This window comes from Phoenix dactylifera, chromosome 18 (genome assembly GCF_051530095.1).
Source record: "Phoenix dactylifera cultivar Ajwa chromosome 18, Ajwa_hap1_PhDact_Kaust_v1.1, whole genome shotgun sequence".
NCBI lineage: Eukaryota > Viridiplantae > Streptophyta > Magnoliopsida > Arecales > Arecaceae > Phoenix > Phoenix dactylifera.
Window position 1 is genome coordinate 8,939,251 of NC_143207.1, and position 24,788 is coordinate 8,964,038.

Below are 24,788 nucleotides of genomic sequence, written 5' to 3' on the forward strand. Positions count from 1 at the left end.
TTGGATAAAGAATACGATTATATACCAAATGCTTAACTTAAAAGTAGTAGCATACTACCAAAATACAGTCTTCACATCTCCAACTCATTCTAATAAATTTTAGCAAAGAAAACTAATTCAAGATTTGCGATTTTTTTTAAATGATGCCTTCGGTGATCATGCCCACCTTGCAATCTCAAGGATCTATAACAAAGAACAAGCATCTTTAGCAGAAAATGCATATAAAGATTTAAGGAAAATAAAGAAAATTAACAAACCTCCACAAGCCAATCAATTAAAATGCCCCGCATGTTTTGTGTGATATCTCGCTGCATTGTTTCCATGAAATTGGAGAAAGGCCTTCGAATAAGCTAAAGAAATAAAAATTTAAGGTCAAGCAACAAGCAGTATATCAAGTAAATAAAGAATTGCATAATAGCAATGTATTGATCGAAAAGATGAGGAAGAAACCAACAAAAGAAAACAGATTTTGTGCTAGACAAAAAATTTCCCAAATACAGTTACATATATCAACAACATAGGGATTGTCCACACCAAATTTGACATGTAAAATAGCAGCAAATGAGAAAGAAAAAGGAAAAGAAAAGAAAAGAAAGGATAACTTTGATGGAGATCTAAAATCGGTTAAATTGTAGAAAAACAACAACCCAGAGAGAGAGAGAGAGAATAAAAAAGATTCAGATGCATCGATATTTACAAATAATGTCTGTTAAGGATACCTCTGCAGCACGTAAATTGGTATATATGTCCTCAGCATAAATGTTACACATCTGAGGAATTCCATGGTCAGCATCAATATCTACAATATCTTTCCCGGTGAAGCCTCCTGCATCTGGATCATCACAAAGCTTATATTTAATCACTATAGAATTGAAATTTCTAAGACCCTCTTCATAAATTTCCTGGTATGAATTGGCAGTAGTAGATAAATGAACTGCTTAAATTATTAAATACATGAGCTAAGATTTATATGAACCAAGTAAACATGCCTTTTCCATCAATATATGCCTGATTTCATTGGTTATTCACCTAAAGTTTGATGGTGAGCCTTTTGCTTGGATCGCCATTGTTTAGTTTGTCATTGCTACTGGCGATCCAGTGCTCAAAGTAGTCTCTAGAGACAACCATAATTCACAAGGACGATTGTATCAAGTTAAAATAGAAACAGAAAAATGATACGAACCATTCTTTGAATGATTGATGATTTCAGTTCCTTCTCTGAAGTTATGTTCCTTGAAGAAAGTTGTATCACATGTGCTCTCACTATCCCTGAGACACTCCATATCTTGTAGGGCTAAAAGGCATTCATCCACTTTTGCTGAAACAGTTGCTTCTTTTGATTCCAATATTCCTACCTCTGGTATCTCTTCAGCCACCTTATTTTTCACAAAATCATGAAGTATCGCAGTTTCAACAGACGTGGCTGTGGCTAACTTAGAATTCTTCTGGTCAGACCATCGCTTGGCTTTAGAGCCACCCAGTTTAACCTGAGGGGAGGTCTTAGACTGAATCATCAAAAGAAGAAAGTGTAATTTCCCGAGTAGTAAAAGACAATTTTAAAAAAAAAAAATTGAAACAAAAAATTCCATAATCTAAAGAGAGAAGGTCAATAACCTGCACGTTTGCTGCAGGAATGCAGTGCCTATATGAATTATCAGCACATACATTGCTGACATCCTTAAGTACTGCTCTCTTTTTGTGCTGAAAACCTGCACTAAGAGAAGCAGTTTGACTGTTCTCATCTGTAGGCGCCCTCTTTGATTTTCCTTGTTGTGTTTGCATCTTCTCTCGCTTCGCAAGTGATGGTAACAAAGGGAGCACGCCCCCACCCCCATTTGCACGGATGGCAGCAGCTCGAGCTCGTGTGATTCGAACAGTAGGCACTCTATAACCAGCAGTTATGGAATTTTCCTTCCTCATGGCCAACTAGGACTTAAAGAATAAGATGCACCACTCTCACAAGGAACCGTTCATGGCACCTGCCCATTCGAACCAAACTTGAGTAATTACAAAAGAAAAATGAAAAAAATGATGAAACAAAGGCAGGAAGGAATTTAAAAAAAAAAAAAAAAAGATCCAGTGTGACTGGGTACACTGATCTACTTGTGAAGCCTCATGTTTTAACCAGAAAATTTCCAAGAGGTGTGCTTAATAAAATATCCAATAGTTGGCCATTATAAACAGTGGTTCCTCCCATCTAACCATAGCAGACGGCTAAACCCCTCTCTAAGGTTTTAGCTAACGAACATAAACAGATGAGAAAGTTGAAAACATTACCACATGAAGAAGGGAAGAATTGTTTATAGGAAAACACCAATTCAAGGCAGTCATGCGAGCACCCCTATGGCATCATGTTCCTCCAACTAACCAAAAAATAGACTATCCATTATGCTTCAGTCAAGTTACATTAAAAACAAATTATTACAGTATTGCTATGGCAAAATTTGGCTACACAATGTGGACATATTCATCAAAGTCATTTGCTTAGGTTATCATTAATGTTAAAGCTCATAAACATCATGCAAAAAGCAGCCTATCTTTTTTCATGGCTAACTTTTAATTTTTCAACTTAAATCAATTAAGTTTAAAACTAGAAGTATGGCAGCGTGTGTCGGTCTGATCGGGCTCACTCTTGGGTCACATTTGCCATGTCTTAACCATAATTAGTTTGCTGGGCAAACAATTTATTACTTAAAGGTATCATCACATAATTAACAGAGAATAGTTTAATGGAAATTCTCAGCAAAATAAACTGCTTATCTGTAAGCAAAGATTTTAAAAAATGATGATTCAAATTAGTTTTTCTGCAAGAAAAGGTAAAACCTGTGTGCATCACTTAAATTTTTCTATGCACAATTTGTAAGAGAAAGCATCTTATAGTGGCCCTCTTCACATAATCCAGGAAGTGGCAGACATGCATAGACAAAAGGCCAAAGATTTTCAAACCTGTAAAATGTTAAAACTTAAAATAGTAACAATGCAACAACATGTTTGATGGACACTAATCCATGGCGTGTTCTTGACATCTGCACATCTTTTATGCTTCAAGCAGAGCTCAGTTTCTCATGGGAAAGTGATGTTCTAATAACACATTCCAATTTTGTTTTTACACTGTATCAGTATACCAATTCAAAAGCATAACACTTGAAATTCTTCATATTAAGCCATCTAGACTAATTGGCAAGCCAGTACCTAGAAAATATAGATTTCCCAAGTCCACAAGTTCTATAAAACAATAGGACCAATAAATAATGAGTAGTTTCTGATTTTTGAATGTATGTACTTTATTTGGGCAGAAAAGGTCCCTTTTCTGGAGAAAAGAAAAAGCAAAATCAGTGAAAATGCCTCAAAGCTTATATGCTTCCATCGTCCAGTGATGATTATGTGCCACACCTCAGTCTACTTCACATTCATGCTGAATTAACTCAAGTCATATGTTTACTTAAAAGAACTATTGCACTTCTCAAGATCATAAGCTTATATTAACATTAAAAAATGTTTGGTAGCTCAGACTTTCTTCCTGCTTATAGTATTTCTGAAGTTTAACTTTGATAGCAGTACATTTTTACACAGGCACACAACTTGCATTTTGGTTTACATTCTGCCTGAGATCGGCTTCTCAATGAGACCTTTATTGTCAGACATGTCCAAGATAATTACGTTACAAGAAAAATAAATAATAAATAATAATGCGAAGGGTCTCCCATCACACTGCAGTAACCCAAGTTCTCCCCTTTTTTTTTCAGACCTTTCGCTAGCCAAAGTTATCACCAACCCTAGTAGCACACATAGCTAAATCCGCCAAAAAGGTTTTCTTCCTCACTATCACCCATATAAAACGATCTCAGCATCAAGAATAAATAATTCACCAAAATGTAAAATACTACAAAAAAAAACAGTTCCACATCAACGAAATTAATGAGAAGAAAAACAAACAAGTGAAAGATTTCTTTAAAAAGAAAAAGACCAAAATTATAGAGCCAATTCTCAACCCCAAAACCCATGAATCAATAAATTGATTTCTTTGGCTAAAGGAAATATCTAACAAGGCTGACTTCTAAACCGTCAGCACCTCAAGAAGCTGCACATCTACCTCCTAACGCAACCGATCTGCTTAAAAACTTTCTTGAAAATTTAAAAAAAATACGGAAAATATTTTTTTAAAAAAAATCATTTATAAACCGGTAGATCCGCAAATAAATCCTCCAAATCTTGCCCGATCAACCCGCCCACAAACCCGGGATCCATGGTCGACGATTCCAATATCACAAACCCTAGAATAGACATCGAAATAAAAAGTAAAAGAATTCAACGCAATCAACCAACAAAAACACAAGAAATCGGTGAACAAAAGAACGACCTCAGTTCCAAAAACGAAATGCCCATACCTCGATCCAGATAAACTCCCACCGATCTCTCCTTCTCTTCGAGCGGAAGAGAGAGAGAGAGAGAGAGAGAGCAAGGAGACGGCTTCGGAGTTCACAATATTCCGCCTCCCTCTGCGGCGTTTATATTTACTTAAAAGACCGAGCGAAATAGAGAGAGAAGGGTCGCTTTTTTTTCCCTGTTTTTTCTTTTGGCTCTGCGAAGTGGAGAGGAGAGCGAGGCTCCCCTCTCCGTCCACTGGTTTTGCCGCCGGATCTCGGTTTGGATTTCGATTTGGGTCCCAAAAAAGGTCACGGTTTTTAATTTATTTACCACGTGACCCGTAGGGCTGCATGTGCGACCCGCGCATGCGACTGTCTAAGGTGGCAGAATTTGTCGTAATTTTTACCCGGTATTGTGCATCTCAGCCGTCCGTTTGCAGGGACATGCGACGGCGTCGGGATTCAAAAATCTGACGCGTCGAAGGAGAGGGGCGAGATGGTCTTGACTTGCGATTTGGACGGCGATGATTGTGTGTCGCATAGAAATGGTTGTGAGAGTCGTCCGAGCGAGAGGATACTTGGTCACGTGGACGCCGGGGACCATACCACCTGGTTGGGTTGTTACGTGTTAGTCTCCTACACCAGGGAAGTTATATAGGCGTATGTTTGTGAAATGTGAGCGCTCTCATTGGTATACTTAGTGCCGCAGAATTTGTTGCTTATGGGTGCTAGATTTTCAACACCTCGATTTCAGAAGCTCAATTGAGGGTAGCATAGGCCGGTCTGGGCCATGCTCAACGCGTGCTGCGGGTTAGAGCAGTCATTCGACTACAGTGATCAACTAGATTCAATAGGACATCAGTAACGTGGATGAGTGTCATCCCTTGCTTCAAGACATCCGGAAAATAGTTAGTGATGGCGTGGCTTTTCAGGCAAAGCACGGTTATAGTGAGGCTAACGGGCCATAGATTGGGTGGCCTCATATATGGCCGATTATTTCGGAAAGCTCTGTGAGTTGGAAAGAGGAAGTTGTCGATTTGCTAATTTTTTGATCTTTTTGGATGTATTCGTATTAGAACTGTATCGATCATCCGTTTAGAAAAAAAAATCTAATAAAAAAAGAATTTGTATAGGGAAAGGGAAAGGAAAGGCACAGGAAGGTGCAGTTTTGGGACGTAGGAATTAGAAGTGGGCATTGGGCCGGACCGCCCATGGCCCGGCACGGCCCAGCACGAAGCGGGGCTAGGCACGGCCCATAAAAGGGGGGTGGGCTGGGTTTAGAATTCCTGGCCCGCGGGCCAAGCCCGGCACGGCCCATAAGGGCCTGGGCTGGCACGATTCGTGGGCCAAGCACGGCACGGCCCGCGAGCGAGCCCGGCACGGCCCATACGGGCCTAGGCTGGCCCGATTCGTGGGCCAAGCCCGGCACGGCCCGCGAGCCAGTCCAGCACGGCCCGTAAGGGCCTCAACCGAGCTTGGGCCGGGCCAGGCACGGCTCGTCTCCCTTAAAATAAATGAGAATAATTTTTTTTAAAATAAATTAATAAATATTGGGAACTAAGGATTTATTAATACAAAGCCACCTTAATGGTGGGGGTTTTGGCATAGACCCCTACCAGTTTATTAATTTAAATCAAAATGGTACATGAAGGGAGGTTTGGACCTTGGTCTGACCTCCAGAATATAATAAGAAAGGAGAAAAAATAGAGATGACTCACTTTAACAATTAAAAAAATAAAAATGTACAATTATAAAAAATTAAGAAATAAAAATAAATGATCAAAATCTTACTAATCATCAGTATTCACTATTCAGTAGTGTTTGTATCATCATCATCAGAGGATGTTGTATCATGTCCATCTTTATCTTGAATTCTCGCCTCAGCATCCAACCAATCTTTGAAGCAGAGAAGCATCTCAACCGTTTCGCCAGTCATCCTACTTCTCTTTTCGTCAAGAACACGCCGACCTGCACTAAAAGTGGATTCCGATGCTACTGTGGACATCGGCACAGCTAAAATATCGCGTGCAATTGCAGACATAACAGGATATTGATTTTTAACACTCTTTCACCAAGATAATACATCTAGACTCTCTATTTGATTTTCATCATATACAGACTGAAGATCGTTTCGTAAATAAAATTCTAGTTCACTACTTAAAGATGAAGAAGATAAAGATGAACTTGAAGCATGTGTGTGTTTTCTCTGTGCAATGAATGAAAAAATAGATGACGAACGAGAACTACTAGAAGAAGAAATAGAGCTTTGTACGGAGAATCTAGATCCACGAATTTTTTCATCATATATAGCATAAATATCATAAAGAAGTTGTTTTACCTCAATTTTAGCAGGTTCAGGATCTTGAATCATATTTTCACAATATGCATCAAGTAAAATTAGTGCGCCATTCAATTTTACTCTTGGATCAAATACAGCAGCTAAGTTATGCATAGGACATATCTTGTCCCAATACTCATTCCATTTAGATTCCATTTGTTCAATAATAGGCATTAAAACATCATCATATCTATGTTCGGCAAATTTTTGACTAATCATATATGCTTGTTGTAACAATGAACATTAAGTTGGATAATAAATACCAGAAAAAACATTAGTAGCATTATAAAAACTAAGCAAAAAATCTTCCAAATTTTTTTCTTTATTCCAATCAATTTCAGTCAATGTAAAGCCTAATCCACGATCATTAATATATGCACTTAATAAGTTTTTATATAGGTATACATCATGTATCATGCTATATGTTGAGTTCCAACGAGTAATTACATCAAGTTTAATTTTTTTAAAACGTTTACCATTATTTATACATAGTTCCTTAAATTCTTGAAGTCTTGATCTTAAAGCATGAATAAAAGAAACTGCATTTCTAATTTTTGAAATCACATCTTGAATCATGTCTATGCCAGCTTGAACAGAAAGATTTAAGATATGACATGCACATCTAATATGCAATAAATTTTCATTTAACATGGGATGCAATGAGTCCTTTAATAATGTAACAGCAGAATTATTATTAGATGTATTATCAAAAGTAATAGACATAATTTTATCATTAATATTATATGAACAAGCAGTTTGATAAATAGCATTTGAAATTTGTTGCCCAGAATGTGGAAAATCAAAAGCACGAAAAGCAAGAATACATTTATTTAATTGCCAATCATTATCAATATAATGAGCAGTAATAGCAATAAAATAATTACTACCTACAGATGCTGACCAAATATCAGAAGTTAATGAAACTTTTACATTTAAAGTAGAGAGTGTTTCAATTAAACTTTGTCTCATTGCTAAAAAGTTAGTCATAGCTACTCTTCTAAATGTACGCCTACTAGTTCTTTTGTAAGCAAGTTGTAGGTTTAATTGAACATATTCTTCAAAATTAAAAGATTCACAAAAACTAAAAGGTAATTCATCCTTAACTATCCATTTTACAAGTGTTTTTCTTTGATTTTCATGATTATATGCAAAATTACCTACAAGTGATCCCCCTTGTATATTAAGGGTACTTTGAGCACGAGAATCATGCATCCTATGACTCTCTTGATATCTTTTTAAATGGCATTTTTCCCCACTACTACTACAACTATAAAGTTTGGCACATTTTTTACATTTTGCTTTCCAGACTCCATCAACCATAATTCTATCAAATTTATTCCATACAGCACTAGTCCTCTTACGAAAAAAGGTTTGATCTTTACTCAGTTCACTAGTTCTAGAGGAACTAGGAACATGGGGTTGGGGATTAGTTTCTTCTTCCTCAGAAACAGGAGGAATGCCAAAATGACTTTCTCAAAAGATGACATATCTAAATTGGTGAATGCAAAAAATAAAAACTAACCACAAGGAGGAATTGAGTAGAGGACCAGAAGCAGAGGTAGAGCCGAGATTTGTGAGCTTCCTCTTGTGCTCTCAACAAGAACCTCCTTCTCTTCTTAACAAGAACCTCCTCTTGTGTAGCACTTGAACACTTGCTAAATGCAAACTAAAAATTAAATTACTAGAAGAGCACTTGCTAATTATTGCTAGAAGAGAGAAATAGTAGTAGTAGAGAAGGCGAGAAGAGTTGGTTTGGTGTGGTGAGAATGAGGGAGGAAAGGGGTATTTATAGGACTCCAAATATTTTTTTCCCAAAATACCCCTCAAATTAGCCATTTTATGATTGTTGGGAGGGGTATTTTGGGTAAAAACCAAAAAAAGCCGTTATTGCAACGGATCTTTTTTTTCCCAGACGGGCCGTGCCAGGCACGGCCCGTAACGGAAAATTTTTTTTTTGCCATACGGGCCGTGCCAGGCACGGCTCGTCTCGTGCGAGGGCCCGGCACGGCCCGCCACCCCACGGGCCTAGGGCCGGGCCGGGCTAAACTTTTAGGCTAAGCGGGCCGTGCCTGGCCCGGCCCGTTTAGTAACTGGCCGGGCCAGGCACGACCCGTTTAGCCTGTGGCCCGACGGCCCCGGCACGGCCCGATGCCCATGTCTAGTAGGAATTGGAATTTCATGGCAACCTCCACTATTTGTCATCGTTCAATCTTTGAATGGCTATGATCACATCAACCAACATAAACAAATTGATTTGAATGTCGCACGCATGGGAGACAGTTATTTGTATTAAAAGAAGGACGTCTCTGAAATGAAATCTAAGAAAATTTTGCAAGATAATCACGACCATTATGTGGTGGTTAGAGTAATGAATTTTTTTATTAATTTCTTTCTTTGATTGCACTATCTTTCAGGGTTAAACATGAAGGTCACGTACCCCAAAGGAAGTAATTACTATATAGCTACAACCCATAGCATGATACTGAATCGAACGGGCGACATCTGAATGAAAAATTCATATTTATATGTCTTCTAGCAAGCAAGCCCAAAGGAAAGCAAGCTTCTATTGTCTACCCGCATTAAACATTCTTTAGTGGAAAGGGGGCCCAGTGGGGGTGCTACACAGGTGGGGTTAATTCTCCTCTCCACCCCCCTCCTTTTGGTCTAGCAAAAAAAAAGCAAGCTTCTCTGAATACCTGGCATACCTCAAAATTGCAATAGAGGATCGACTTGCCGGCCAACGGGGACTTGCGATATTTATTTAAGTATTTTTTTTACATAAATATTCTTCTAAATATCGAATTTTGCATAACATATTTCTTAAATTGATATTTGTATATATATACCCTCATAAAATACTTATTTTTGCTATTCTAACGCCGTTAGAAAATTAATGGTTTCAAATTAAAATGACTAAAATACCTTTACTGGGTAGATGTGCACAAAAAAAACATTTATAATGCGATAGAGAACAAAAAAGTAATTTCAAAATTTTATTTTATTGTTAATTAAAATAAATATGGTTTTTATTAATTGTGTTAGAAGAACAGTTATATTAGAGGCATTTATGCAAAAATAGTGTTTTATGAAAGTACAGAAATAAATATAAATTTTAATAGAATATTCACACAAATTTGAATTTTTAGAAAAGTATTAATGCAAAAAATTCTTTATTTAATCATGACAACAAAAGCCCCTTCAAGGATAATATTGCAATAATGTAATCTGAATTTACTACAATATATAATTTTGCTTCTTAGGTAGTATTTGGTGATCCAAATAAGATAGTTATGGCGATCTGAGATCACTAGTGATTATCTTGGGGTAATCTAATCTTTGACGATTTAAAATGACTGCATTTAGTATGCTATGATGCGAGGGGACCACACTAGGTTGGGTTGTTACATGTTAGTCTTCCACACCGATGAGGGGCTATGTAGGAATTTGTTTATAAGTGTTTTAGTGGGATACTTGGTAGAGATGAAGGATTTGTGGAGACCTGGGAATCATCTATTGGAGAAGGAAAGGCATAGGAAGATTTTTGCACAATATATTTGCATACATATATTGGCTATAGACATACTGAATTAATTAATCATATAATAAGTGCACCCAAAAAATAGATTCGATAGCAACAACAGATTTGGCCGAGAGATATCCACTTACTACAAGTTTGAAAATATAATTGGTTAGAGACAGTAACTTGGGTGAGTGGGGAATAATTGACCACTACTTATAACCGCATGAAAAGATGGAAAAGTATAAAAGGAAGTTTGTAATGAGAGCAAGGGACCTTTTCAGAAAAATGAAATCACTTTTATATTATATTCTTCTTTACTTTGCTCTAGTTTTTACGGTAGATTTACAATAAATTTAGGTAGCATTCCATAATTTCAGAAGTTCTCGAAGGTTCAGGTAACCAAACTTGATCCTATATTCTTCAAATTCCAGCAACAGGCCGGTGGCATTTGTTTGATATCCTAGTCTCGATCGGAAACTAAGGAAAACAAGTTTTTGGCATGCTTGGAAGGACCTTATATGGATTGTCACCGAAGAAGAAGACCAATGCTCAACCTTCTATCATGTTCCATCTAAGAATCCTGTTGAAGAATCGTATGCTATAGAGAAGCAACAGATTTCTAGGTTGAACAAGTGGAAATTTCCTCACCCTCACGGCAACTTGGTGTCATTAGTGGTGGAACCCAAAAAGGCATGTTTCCCCAAAGGAATACTGGCTAACATGAAAGCCAACTTCCAGTTACAGGATCATTCCAATGGATGTTGGGGTAGAAATGTGATACTATCGCATAGTTCAAAAATCTTTTAGTCAAAAGTCAGAAGGATCTTTTGGAAGTATTGATGAGTCAATCTGCTATGGTTCTAAGATTGTTAGTAAGTCAATAGGAGAGTTCTTCTATGCAAATGTCCAAGTAGATTGACAGGTTGATTGCAGTTTTGGCCTATCGGAATCGGTCTTCACAGGCATCTTGCAATGCATCCCTGAACTTGAAGATCTTTGAAAGCAATCCCTAGTTTACGTGTTGATCACCTATCCAAGATTCAGTATGAACATACAAGAATTTTAGAACCTAGTAACCTATTGCAATAAGTGGCTCCAGTGATAAGTTTGGTGCCTTCCACGAAACCAACTGTCGACATTGAGGGGCACTTGGGGTATCCATCAGTCAATAGTGTGTTGCCTCAAAGGATGCACCTACCTAGTTCCATGTTTGTTCCTCAAACATTGAAAAGGAATTTTAATCAAACTAATACCAACCCTTATGTGACACATTGGAATCCTTTGTTTCAACCATAATTAGGTGCCCACTTGCATTAAAAGAATAAAAATGTCTCTATAATGAAGTCTAAGAAAATAGTGCAAATAATCACAAGCTTTATGGGGGGCGAAGTAATAATTTTTTAATAGTTTCTTTTGCTGATTTTTTTATTAGTTGCTTCTTAGGTGGTGTTTAATGACCCAAATGGGGTAGCTAGTGCAATCTTAGATTACTAGTGATTCTCATCCTATAAAAATATGATCCTTGATGATCTAAGATTACCATATTTGGTATGCAATGTTTTAGTGATTAAAGAATATTATATCTAAAATATTGATGTGATAAAAAGCCCTAGTGACATTCACATATATTTGTGTTAGAAATATTATAAATAGGTTTTCTTTACCAACAAGTCCATATTTGGTCTTTCTGTAAAAAATGATGTTTGCAGATTTCATGAATTTAAATCAAAATTTTGGAAAAAGAGTAGGGGGGAGTGAGAGAGAGGAGAGCAGAGGAAACCGTGAATAGGAGATGAATGTGAGAATATATGGGAACTATTAATTCCCTTTCTATCTAAAATTAACAAATAAGTGGAATATGCAAATTACATATGTTTGGTACATGTTAAACTTTTGCATAAATGCCCAACTAGATGTACTTCAGGGTTCTTTGCTTGGGAGACTTTACTAAAAATGGATTTACAAAAGTCCAAAATGAGCGATTTTTTTGAAATACATTTTTACCTTCCACCAAATTAGTTTTGTAAATGAAGTTGGTACATCATAAAAATCTAAAAATAAGATTTTCAAACAAATGAACATCATTTAGGAAGCCACATATAACCTTTTTCCCGAAAACCTTATGTAGTAAATGAGGCCAATCTAATAATTTAGTTTTTATATAGAAATTATTTATTATTTATTTATTTATTTATGATAACCCTTAATAGAGGAATGAACTTTTTCTGCACTAACAGCACATTTAAATACATTTATGAATCATTTGAGACCTAATTTGATAAAATATTTTTTTTCATTTGCATTGCATTTCATCTGTTTGCTTTCTAAAAGAAAATTGCAAGGATGTCCAAGTGAGGCCAACATAACAATTTTGTTAATGCACAAAGGAGTTCCTTTATGGATCATTTAAGACAACTTAATTTATGTGCATTGTATATAGCTTTTTTTTCGAGTAAATTACAAAAATTCTCCTAAAATTTATATTTATTACACTTACATGTAATAGTTTATAAAATCTACATTTATATCCAGTTAAATTAATGGCATGAATAAACCTATCTACCTTATATGAAAAATCAAAATTGTCTTGCGAGATAGATGCTATATTTTTTTTATGTCTTTAGGTGGTGGTTATGTTGCTTAAGGTTACACTGTTTTTTATTCTTCTTCTTTTAAAAATAATAAGAATGTCCAAGTGAGCCCAATATATTATAAGGAACTTTGAGATTACCTCAACCTCTTTATGCTAAGCAATAGATGGAAAGAACACCAAAAAGAGCTAAAGCAGGCCCATAGAAGGACATACAAAGAATACAAGCTTATATAAGGCAAAGAGAGAGTAAAAGATGCATGAAATATGCAAGGTAGAAATATGCCCAAAGTCCATGATTCAAAAGCTGATAAGGGTAGTGGAGAACGTTGACATCCCACCGCCCAAGAAACTTCAAAGAAAAGAGGGAAAATAGGAGCAAGTGAAAACATCCAAAATGAAGTTTCTCCTTGCCGATTTGCTTCCTCTCCTGGCCTTGGACCTTCATCATGCCTCTCGAGGAATTGATCATTAAGATGTCTCACTCACCTCTTGGAGCACCAAGGCTAGATTACAAACTAGCCTTCTAATCTATGATGAGGAAAATTAAAAATATTGATGAGAAACTTGTAGCTTCAGTTGTTGTCATCTATGCATTAAAAAAAGCCATGATTGCAATGCACCATCTGGGCAACTTTTTGAATGGAAATTCTAAGTTATGAAAATATTAATCAACTATTAAACTCCTCATTTATAAGGTTTTTTCTCCTGATAATAGAGATGCAAGCATAACTAAGTAAGTTGAAGTAATAAAAGAATTCCTTATTTTTCTGGAAGATGGCGTGGGGGTGTTTGCCCACCAGAGGCTTCCTAGCTCGGTGAGGGATGTGTGCTTCCCCAGATTGTGTGGATTGCCCAAGGGAGGAGGAGACTATTTTTCATGTCCTGATCGGGTGCCCGAGAGCTGCTCATATCTGGGGGATCATCACGAGCCCCCTCGACCCTCAATGACGGTGGATATCTCCCGAGGACTTTCTGCTCTTCTTGAAGATCTCCTTGTGGAGTTCGGGTTGGGGGGAGTCAAGTGTCAGAGTTGCTTATCTAGCATATCACTGTTGGCTAGATAGGAATGCCCTGATCTTCAAGAACATCAGAATGCAGCCGAGACATGTGGTGGACATGGCTCTTCTCCAAGTGGCGGAGGTCCTCCACTCTACCACACCACCATCCTTTGGGTTAGCCCGAAAAATCTGCCCCCCCCCCCCCCCCCCTTCGCACTTGCAGTGCCTAGGACTGTGTTGGTCTCATGGGAGCTCCTACTCTCTGGTTTTTTCAAGGTGAACTTTGATGAGAGTGTTGGTGAGGAGGTGACTTAGGAGGTGCGGATTTTATCATCAGAGACCATGATGCTAGGCTGGTAGCGGCCGAGGGTTGGCGGCTCTACGACATGTCCGTTCCTTGTGTCGAGCTTAAAGCTTCATGGGAGGGTATTACCTACGTGAAGCGGAGGCTGGGGGCGGATCGCATCCTCCTTGAGGAAGATTCAGCCACGGTGATCGAGTGGATCCGGGGTTGGAGTCGTGGCGCTGGTTCTAAACCGCTGCTCCAGGACATCCACAGGCTCTTAGATGAGTATGGTTCATCACAGGTTTCACACATCTACAGGGAGGCAAACAATGCAGCTGATTGGGTGGCTTCCTTCGCGGCCCACCATTCTGGGAGCTTTACTTGGGTAGACCCTGTGTCGGTGTCTTTTCCCTTGTATTGTCTTATCCTTTTTGATTCTGTTGGCTACCCTCATTCTCGTCAGGTGTGAGCCATCATTGTACCAAAAAAAAAAGCAATAAAATAATTATTTATGTCGAATATGTGAAAAAACACTACCAAGGTTCAAAAAAACTTCTTTTAATGATAGATGGATGTAACCACCAGGCTACAATCGTATTCACTCAGCTATTCTTCCAATTATTAATAGCTAATCAAGTTGTTAAGAAATTATTTGATGATTTGTAAATTCCACAAATTAATTACCAGTTCTTCGCCATTACTCATAGGCCATGTGTTATCGATACAAAATGTTGTTGGAGATAGCTTCGTTGATTGTTTATCTGCTTTTCAATGCACTCATGTGCTTGTCTTCTCTTGTCATATTTCTAAACATTGTATCATGCACATTTCCTTCTTTTAACTTGCAAAGCAATTGTAACTCATCTAAGTTTTTTCTCAAACTTTTGCACTAATTTTACAAATACATTTTGAAATGTTTTTTTATTTGAATTTGGTTGTGTTCAAATTAATTAATCTCTATCATTGCCGTTATCGAAAACAAGGATCTCAAATGACGAGCTATGCCACCAATTACACTTGAACTACATTATGGGATTCTTCAACAAATCTTTCTGCCCCCCGCCCCCCCCCCCCCCCCCCCAAAAAAAAAAAAGACCCCAGGAGGGTGAGCAATGTGCAACCCTCTCCTCCGGCCAGAGTTCACCTAAGCAAAGTGAACCGGTCCGGTCCAAGTGGATTGGCCGGCTTGCTACAAGTTGTGTTGGGATACACAATCACAAGCCAAGTTTGACCTAGTCCATCGTCAACCCATTATGTCCCATTGCATGCTATCAGTGGCTGAACTTTGAAAATGGAGAAGTCCACCCTTTGCATATGAGCAACCCAACACAATCCAAGCCAATGGATTGTTCCCCAATTATATCTATTCTTGATTTTATTAGGGAAAACTATGTTGTTATATGAGTTATTTTATGCTTAAGCTAGAATTCACCACATGCAAATCACATAAGACATACAACCTCGCAAGCAAAGAGAAGCTTCATGCACTGCTCAAAGTTTGCTTTTAATACAATATATATGTAGAATTTAAAATTATCTTAAAATAATCTTTTGCTAGGCTACACCCTATAATTACACCACAGCTAAAGTAATGTAACAATCTAAGCATACATGTCTATATGACATGGGAGTTGGATCAGGTTGGTCTAAAGAGCTCCCATCCCAAGCTTGTCCCAATTTTAAGATGGGTCGTATTTTTTAGTCCCAAACCCAATTCAAACCTGGTAACCAAGCATATTGGATGTTAGCTCATTTAGCTGATCTAGTGGTTCATGGCTGGCTCAGTCCAGTATACTGTATACACCCTCACATGAGGAGTAGAGGTTTTAAGGACATATTGTTGAAGAAAGGGCAGTGTTAAAGGATGGAGATGGTAAACATTGTTGATATCAATGAGCCAGGTCAATTTGAGGGGATTCTAGATGACTAGGGCCCATGGTTCAGTTGGAGTTCATAATATAGGTCCAATATGGGAATCAGACTTCATGGTATGCTATACGATAATAATTAGTTTTATTCCTCATTCTAAATAATAATAATAATAATAATAATAATAATAAGTTGAGAAAATTATAAAAATTTTATTGAGATTAGGAATAAATTATATTTATACCCAATAGTATGAAAAAAATCTGCGTTTACCCTCTGAGGTTTATTTCTATTCAATATTTTAATCCATAACTTAATAAAATGTGAGTCAAAACGTTAACTTTTAACATGACCCACGTGTCACATTAGAAAAATTTTTAAAAATAATTAAAATAACCTTACGTGACCTAACAACTAATTAAGGATATAAGAAAATGTATGTATTCTCCTCCTCACTCAAGAACAATTTTGACTTTTCATATGAGATAAACGGATTTACTAACGCTGTTAATTTAACTAGGTGCAAGCGTAGGTTGTACAAATTATTGAACATAAGTGTAATAAATGCAGACTTTAAGGAGGTTTTTGTAATTTACTTTAATAAGTTTTACACTTGAACCCAAGATTCATTTGAACCTAATATTTTTATTAGTTAATATTTGTATATCTAAAAGAATTGCATAGTGGAATTCCTTTTCTTTTCTCTTGATTCGGGTATTTACAACCATAACTTGTATGACTAGTTAACAATCAAGTACCATATACCCAGGTTAATTTGGCAGTTGGTAGAGATTGGGCTTCTGATTTAGTGATTCCGTGGCTTAGTCTGGGCCCAAAGCTTGTGGCCTAAATCATGTGTGTCTTTGTAAGCATGGATTAAGCGACTCAAGTACATGCTAGATAATTAGATATTGACAACTTTGGCTAACAGAAATCATCTATTATAACATCATACAAATAATATTGAAAGACATGCATGCTATTGCTTCACAAAGTAATTTCTTTTATAATTTTTAAAATTTTAAAAAAATGCTTTTTAGAAAACTAATGTTTGTTAATATCATCTAAAAAGTGCTTCTAAAAAACATAAAAATTAATATGCTTCCATAAAAATTAATATTTATTAATATTATTATATGCATCGGTGGGAGAGCAAGTAATAATGGGATGGCAGCATTTTGTCCTGTGATGTATGGGCTAAATAAATAATTCCTGGCTTTTTTTTTCCTGTTAAATAATTTACACAGCTTTAATAGAGATGTATCCAAAAAGATAAAAATATAATAAATTTCAGAGTGCTCTAAGCAATTTTCTCTGACCTAGAGAGCATTTCTAAAGTGGTTGGCCACATACAGACCATCTAGTCTGCATTCTGTTGGTCTTTTTATAGACATGCTTAGCCTGAAATATCACATCATTGCTATAGATCATGGTTCGGATGTCTTTAAGCAAGGAATGACAACCAGCAATATTGTCCATGCTTTTTTTGAATCCAGCCTTTAACTACAGCCGAATTATTCTCAAACAATACCATTCTAGCCTATAAAGCCTGCCGAGCATTGTGCAGCCCGGCGCACGCCCCATTTGGCTTTCCACTCTGGTCTCTCTAAGATGTACAGAAACTAAAAAAAAAAAAAAACGTAAAGGTCAGAGAGTGAGAGAGAGGGGAGAGAATGGTAAAAAATAAATAATAGGAGAATGGAAAACGACTTGTACTAAAAAAACTTTACTTATAAATTTTTCTTACCTCAACCGCACAACTATAAAGGCAGGAAGAGAGGGCTAAAGGGCTCCGGTTGCCTTCCGAGATCCCTCTAAGCCGCTGTCTCTCGTCTCCAACTCTTTGGTATTCCATTCCATCTCTCTAAGGTAAAGCGGTTTCGACCTCTCTAGGTTTCAATGCATTGAAGATTTTGTGACGATGTGTTTATTTGCTGACAAGGATCAAAATGGCTTTTTTTTTTCTTTAAAAATTTTCTTCTTCTTCCCCTGTTCAGGATTGGGGATTATAAGGAGTCTTCGCTTTTGGTTATATTTAATTTTGGTTTTTCCTGTTGATTATAATTGTTCTATCTTGGTTTTTTTGAATTTTCGGCTGGGTCAGAAAGTCCTAAACATGTGTGTTTTTTTTTTTTTTTGATTTTGGGTAATTTTTGTTTTCTTGTTTAAATTCTTCATGTTTGTCTAATATATAAGTTGGAAGTTCTCTCTTATATTTTCCTTAAATCCATTGATCGTATTTGATAGAAAAGCTAATCATTCTTTCTCCTCCTATGACTATATATCTCTTCTTCTTCTTCTTTCGCTAAAGCTGTATTTTGATGACCTTGCATGTTCTATACTTGCTCATGATCTGTGTTAAGAATGACTACGACTTCTTTCCTGCTCACTGGACATATTTCTGATAGATTTATCATCGAATTTGTTGTTTTTATAACATGTATTACGTTGTTTGTTACTTTGACCAGAAATTAGATGATAGCTGCATGAATGGCAAAAACTGATTTTTGAGTTTTATGGCATTTATTTCTAATGTGGTTTGGATTTGGTGGGTGATTTGTTTCTTTATGATTCAGGTAGTTTTATTAATTGCTTCAAGCCTATAATTGGTTCATGATGCATGGAGTGTTCTTACTTTATGAGATATGATATGGTTCCTAATGTAAAAAGATATAATTGGCATTTTTTTTTTCTCCTGTCGAAATTGACTCTGGTTTTGCTATGAGGCTTGCATAAGCTAACGTTGTATTAGTTAATTGTGCTTTTATTTCATTCTTATTCTTCAATAAAATTCGTATATGGACTTGCTGCATATAATTTTGCTAGTACGTTTTGCTCTACTAAAGTGGCTCAATTTGGAATTCTTACATGCTTGGCTTCTTTCATAATTTTAAGTTGGTTATACTTAAATTGCCTTTGCATCTTTTTCCATTTGTATATGTGGATGTCTAAGAACTTTACACGAGCTTCCATTGGAATTTCTTATTCACATATAGGGCAGAATGGGTAGTTCTGGTAATAATGGAAGTATCTATGGGGAATACACCTATGCAAACTTGGAGAGGGAGCCATACTGGCCTTCCGAGAAGCTACGCATCTCCATCACAGGAGCTGGAGGCTTCATTGCTTCCCACATCGCAAGGCGTCTGAAGAGCGAGGGGCACTACATTATTGCCTCTGACTGGAAGAAGAATGAGCACATGACCGTGGATATGTTCTGCCATGAGTTCCACCTTGTTGATTTAAGGGTCATGGACAATTGCTTGAAGGTCACTTGTGGTGTGGACCATGTATTTAATCTTGCTGCTGATATGGGAGGGATGGGTTTTATTCAGTCGAACCATTCTGTGATCATGTACAATAACACCATGATCAGTTTTAACATGCTTGAAGCTGCAAGGATTAATGGTGTGAAAAGGTATATGATTTTTATAATTACTGTTGACTTTTTGCAGGTATTAAAATTCTAGGTTTTAATGTCAAAAAATTTCATCTTTTCCAGCCAATGTATGAGAACTGCAATATTGCTTGAGTTTACACGTGGCACGTCATGCAATGAAATTCAATCTCAGCAATTGAACTATGTCTTCGCCGCTAAAAGAATGGGCTTTATAAAAATTCAATATTTCTGTGATCTACACAGAAAAGTTCAAAAAGCACCAACAAAAACAATATTTAGTTAAAAACAAAAAGTATAATGGTCATGTCAAAAGTCTAAATTATTAAATTTTTAACTGTTTTGAAATGGAACTAATTACTAATATGCAAGAAAAAAAATTACAGAAATGATTTCTAGTTAGGAAATAATCAATGGAGCTGTTTGCTTTTGTGTATAATCAAAATTATCCTTATGTATGACCCGCTTTCTTTTTCACTATGTTGAATTAACTGACCCTTTTTCATAATTGTCTTGTCAATTTCAACTGCTGCATGTCATGACCGATTCATGACTCATTCCTTTTTCATGTATGCAAGCCATTGCTTAGTAATAAGTTATATATAACTTTGGTAAAATGTTCCCTTCTGTAGATAAAAAAAATTACTAGTAGTCAACAGCTTGTACTTTATTGGCGTTACTTTGATTTCTTGCTGTCTTTTATATATGTACTTGTTTCTTCTTTGGATTTTTTTTATAACTCAGTATTAGATTCTTGTTATTTTTGTTTATCTTTAATTCTACCCCTACTTTTCTAGATGTTTCAATACTGTTTATTATACGATTTCTGTAATATGATATGAAATAGGAACTTGTGTTAGGAAACAAAGAAATTGCCTGCTTTATGGTTTTCATAATAGGCAACTTGATTGTATCAATGCATGGATGCACAAAAAGATGCTAAATATGTCATAGTTAAAGGGCCATATACTCTATGTCAAAAACCAAGCCACAAAGTCTTAGTTTTATCAATACATGGTCTTTTCTTAAAATTTTAATATAGAATTATTTTCATCACCGAATGCCTTGTTGCACATTGAACATCTCATATTTTTATTTCAGGTAGTTCCATAATAAAATGTAGTTTTATTCAGATCAAGTTTACCAGGATACCTAATCTCTAAGAAAGAAATGCATGATTTTCATCTGGACATAAAAAGCAATAACATATATAATTCTATATTTGGAAAAATGGTCCAGTATACCACAGGCATGGGTGGGATGCTAGGATTTTTCTTTGAAGTTGACACTTTTTGTTGTTATAGTTTGGGCCTTAGAGATAAATCAAAATCCCTATCTAAGTCTTTCCTCTTCCCTCTTTCTTTAGGTACTTGTGAAATCAGGGTATTCTGGAGGTTTCTCCTCAGCTAAAGCCTAAACTATTGTTTTTAGACCAGGTTTGGCCATTTGCTGGGTCAAAACATTTCAATGTTTCATTTATTTCAGGTGGCTTTTAGTTTTAACGTGTCCAATTTTGAAAAAAAGCAACTTTTAGATATAAGTAAAAGAATAATCACCAATTAGAAATTAAGTAGGAGAGATAATAAATATGGAATAATGTTAGATCTATTTCAATGATTATTATGAATCAAGGTTCGTCATCTCGGTACTGGACTCCATGTCGGTACCACACTAGTGCAGTGTTGGTACGGTATGGTACAAAATTTTTTTGCGTACCGAGTATTAGTAGCCACCAGTACCCGGTACCGGTACCGAACCGGTATAGTATGGTACAGCTGGTATGACATACCTTGTTATGAATTATAATAGTTGTCCATGTTAGAGCTTCTATATTTATGTTTTTGTGAAAGTTAAAGAATTTAAAAAGCATTTATATATATCATAGAATAAAATATAAGAACCAAGCAATTAACAATTTAAAAACTAAAAATCCTCTAATGATGTCCCTAGTGTATGATGATAGATGCATTATCATTTTGATATTTTTGCCTCCGGACATAAATCTAACTATTTCAAATAAATATGTCATAAAACAAACAAAATTTTGAACCAGGTTTCTGGTTTTATTAGCTCTGTTTAACCAATAGGAAGGGTGGCGCATTCAAGAACTGGAAAAAAACATAATCCAGACGCTCAAGTTATCCATAATCATGTATTGTTTTAGGATTTCTGTCATCCTTTCCTTTTCATGCTTATGCAGTACTGCCAAAGTTCTGTACTAAGCCTCATGATATTTTATCTTCATTTGCATGAATGCTTGCTTGTTAATAAACAATTATGAAAATAAATTGCGATATGATGGCCTGCAGGTTTTTCTATGCCTCCAGTGCATGCATTTACCCAGAATTTAAGCAGTTGGACACTAATGTGAGCTTGAAAGAATCTGATGCTTGGCCTGCAGAGGTTTGTTGATCTCAAAATGTTCGAGAATATTGGTCTGGTTAACATATTTTTTGAAGTTAACTGCATGCAGTGTTATTTATTGGATATTGATTACTAATGCAGCCTCAAGATGCTTATGGCTTAGAGAAACTTGCAACAGAGGAATTGTGCAAGCACTACACTAAGGACTTTGGTATTGAGTGTCGGATTGGGCGGTTCCATAACATCTATGGCCCTTATGGAACTTGGAAAGGTAACTTGTAAGCTTTTAATAAAATATTAAATGATCTTCCATGGCACCCCTTATGGAACTTAGAAAGGTAACTTGTAAGCTTTTAATAAAATATTAAATGATCTTCCTTGGCAGCATATTCACTGTCAAGGTTTTCTTAATTGTATTCCAGGTGGGAGAGAGAAGGCCCCTGCTGCTTTCTGTAGAAAGGCAATCACCTCTACCGACAAGTTTGAAATGTGGGGAGATGGGCTGCAAACACGATCCTTCACGTTCATTGATGAATGTGTGGAAGGTGTCCTGAGGTAAACTCTTGACATCATCCTTACATATCTCTATTACTACTACTGTATATGTTGGAAAAGAAAAGATGGTTAAGAGCCGAGCAAACTTGATTTCTCTTATGAGCAAACAAAAATGAAGTCAAGAGAACTCTGGATATTCTTGTTACTTATTCAAAACTCGACACAAATTCGTATTCCTATTAGGCCCGAAATTTCTTCATGCTACAGTTCTTGCTGACCTAAATAAAGCAATAAAAGTTTTTGATGCTTTGATTCTAATAGTGCTCTTTGACAGAGCTTCCATATGGACCTTCCTAATATTTGCAAATCTATTCCTGATGGGTTTTAGATTGACAAAGTCAGACTTCAGAGAGCCAGTGAACATTGGAAGTGATGAAATGGTGAGCATGAATGAGATGGCTGAGATAGTACTCAGTTTTGAGAACAAGAAGCTGCCCATCCATCACATTCCTGGTCCAGAGGGCGTCCGTGGCCGCAATTCTGACAACACTCTGATTAAAGAGAAACTGGGTTGGGCGCCAACAATGAAACTGAAGGTACTCAGAGAATTAATCTTTTATTCAAATCTTTTGATTTCATCAGTGTCATAATTCATATTGATACTGATTATGCAAGTTTTTTCATTAAATTCCACAGGATGGTCTGAGGATTACATATTTCTGGATAAAGGAACAAATTGAAAAAGAGAAAGCTCAGGGGGCAGACTTGTCTGTTTATGGATCATCCAAAGTGGTTGGGACACAAGCACCTGTTCAACTGGGTTCGCTTTGTGCAGCTGATGGAAAGGAACGAAATTGAAGTTATTTCCAGTGGCTGTGGGGCACTGACATGATCGTCCAGGTTGAAAGGGGAGTCAAACTCTGGGCATGGATGGCGGAAATTTAGAGTGAAATGTAGTGTCTGGTTTTCACATTATTGATGCTAGTAAGTTTAAAGGATGCCTTTATTTCCATGTCATAGTGGTCTTTGGTGGTTGTGCATTCTACTGTTATTAGAGTTTATATATGACATGTATTAAAGTTGCATGCATTGTCTTTTATACAGGAGATGCAAATCCCTCTTTGTTATTCTGTTGAACTTGAATACTTGCGTCATGTATATCAGATTTCTGGCATCCTATTATAGTGAAAATTTGAGTTTTAATAATTAATGCTAATCTTTGAAATTTTGGAGCTTTGTTGTGAAGAAGAGGTCGCAGAAGTTTAAAGTAATCTTGATAGCTCTATGGGAAATTCATATTAAATAGCCGCCAAAGTGGGTTTTTGATGCATGATTACTCTGTATGAGGATTGATGTTTATTTCTTTTTGTTGTTGTTGTTTTTGTAAAACTCCTAGCTAGTTAAGAAAATCTAGAATAGCATTTGTTACACCACAACCGTAACCAGTAAGATTTATTTTGCCCTTTATTTTTCAGCTCATGATCGTTTTTGCTGTTCATTCCACAAGGATTATTTTGGCTGCCACTGCCAGTTTCTCTATATATGTTATGAAAAAAAGGGTGGTTAGACACCACCCGGTTTATCAAGAAACTATAACAAGGTCATTACATCATAAAAAATTAGAAGCCCCAAGGTGATGGGACAAACAATTGAGAAAATTGCACAAACAAGTTACAATACTCTATGTAGAGGTTTCAACAGGTTCTTTAACAGATTAAACTCCCATAGCCTTCTCTTGTCATAAAGATGAGCCTAGTTCTCCACCAGATTACCATGTTCAGTTGGTCCTAGGCAAGTCTCCATTGGCGAGGAATTCTTATTCTCCATTTTGTCCATGAGGACTGCACTGCTGAGACTTTTCTATTAATATGCAGTCCATTTCCATGAAAGGGTATCACTCTACCTTTGTAAAAGAACAATTCAAGAACAAATGGTTCCCAGATTTCAAGCCATTTCCACAGAGAAATCTCTCTGCATCAACTTGTGGGTCTTTTTCCTGAGGTTGTCCCTTGTGTTTACTTTGCTGTTTAACATTGACCACTTAAAAATCTTTACTTTCTCCTGCGCAATGGTTTTCCAAAGGGCTCCTAAAATAGGGAACACACACGAAAACAATTGATAATTCTGTAAAATTCATTGCAGTTAACCTTCGGTTGCTTTCAACTCTGTTCCTTTCCCTAACAGTTTGACATGTATCTGTTACTGTACTCTATCAGGTTGTTCCTAGATCTTTATTACCTGCAATTTATTAATATCTTTCAACTAAACTCCATAAGCACAATGATTCTTCTATTCTACCATGGATGTAAGTATCTTTCAATGAAACTCCATTAGCACAATGATTCTCCTATTCTACTATGGATGCAAGTAGTTGTAATACCTTACATACTAGAAGCAAAGTGCTCTGTCACACGTACTGAAAACGAACTGGAATTCTTCATCTTTCCCAAATTCTCCACTAATCCTCCCACCAATGTGACTCTCCATGAAGTGTCTGAAGCAATTTTATTCAACTACCTGATGTTTTCAATTATGCTGTTCTTGTTCCTTAATTTAATAAA

The 24,788-nt window shown here is 36.5% G+C and overlaps 2 protein-coding genes across 10 annotated transcripts in view; one reads left to right on the forward strand and one right to left on the reverse strand.

Moving 5' to 3' along the window:
* The window catches only part of LOC103710197 (cyclin-A2-1-like), a 29,452-nt gene extending 24,809 nt beyond the window's left edge, over positions 1–4,643 (reverse strand). Inside the window, exons 1-6 of one of the 6 annotated variants that reach the window (XM_039131908.3) lie at positions 4,389–4,643; positions 2,278–2,363; positions 1,615–1,979; positions 1,184–1,487; positions 720–832; positions 258–350 (exon numbers count right to left, since the gene is read on the reverse strand). In XM_039131908.3, coding sequence (XP_038987836.1) covers positions 258–350; positions 720–832; positions 1,184–1,487; positions 1,615–1,920 — 816 coding nt within the window. In that variant the 5' untranslated portion in view covers positions 1,921–1,979; positions 2,278–2,363; positions 4,389–4,643. Of the gene's footprint in view, positions 1–257; positions 351–719; positions 833–1,183; positions 1,506–1,614; positions 1,980–2,277; positions 2,364–4,388 lie in introns of all 6 variants that reach the window. The other 5 variants (XM_039131906.3, XM_088714053.2, XM_039131909.3 and 2 more) reach the window with 5 other exon arrangements.
* Positions 4,644–17,720: 13,077 nt separating this feature from the next.
* Positions 17,721–23,437, forward strand: LOC103695731 (GDP-mannose 3,5-epimerase 2). 4 transcript variants are annotated; one of them, XM_008777124.4, is made up of 7 exons: positions 17,721–17,840; positions 18,968–19,389; positions 21,678–21,771; positions 21,874–22,003; positions 22,155–22,287; positions 22,616–22,823; positions 22,924–23,437. In XM_008777124.4, exons 2-7 carry the CDS (start codon positions 18,974–18,976, stop codon positions 23,083–23,085), a joined length of 1,143 nt encoding a protein of 380 aa, XP_008775346.1. In that variant the 5' UTR covers positions 17,721–17,840; positions 18,968–18,973; the 3' UTR covers positions 23,086–23,437. The 4 variants fall into 4 exon arrangements, with proteins under 4 accessions (XP_008775346.1, XP_008775347.1, XP_088570486.1 ...); XM_008777125.4 differs by having other exon boundaries at positions 18,973–19,389; XM_088714360.1 differs by having other exon boundaries at positions 22,562–22,823; positions 22,924–23,316.
* The last annotated feature ends 1,351 nt before the right edge of the window (positions 23,438–24,788 follow it).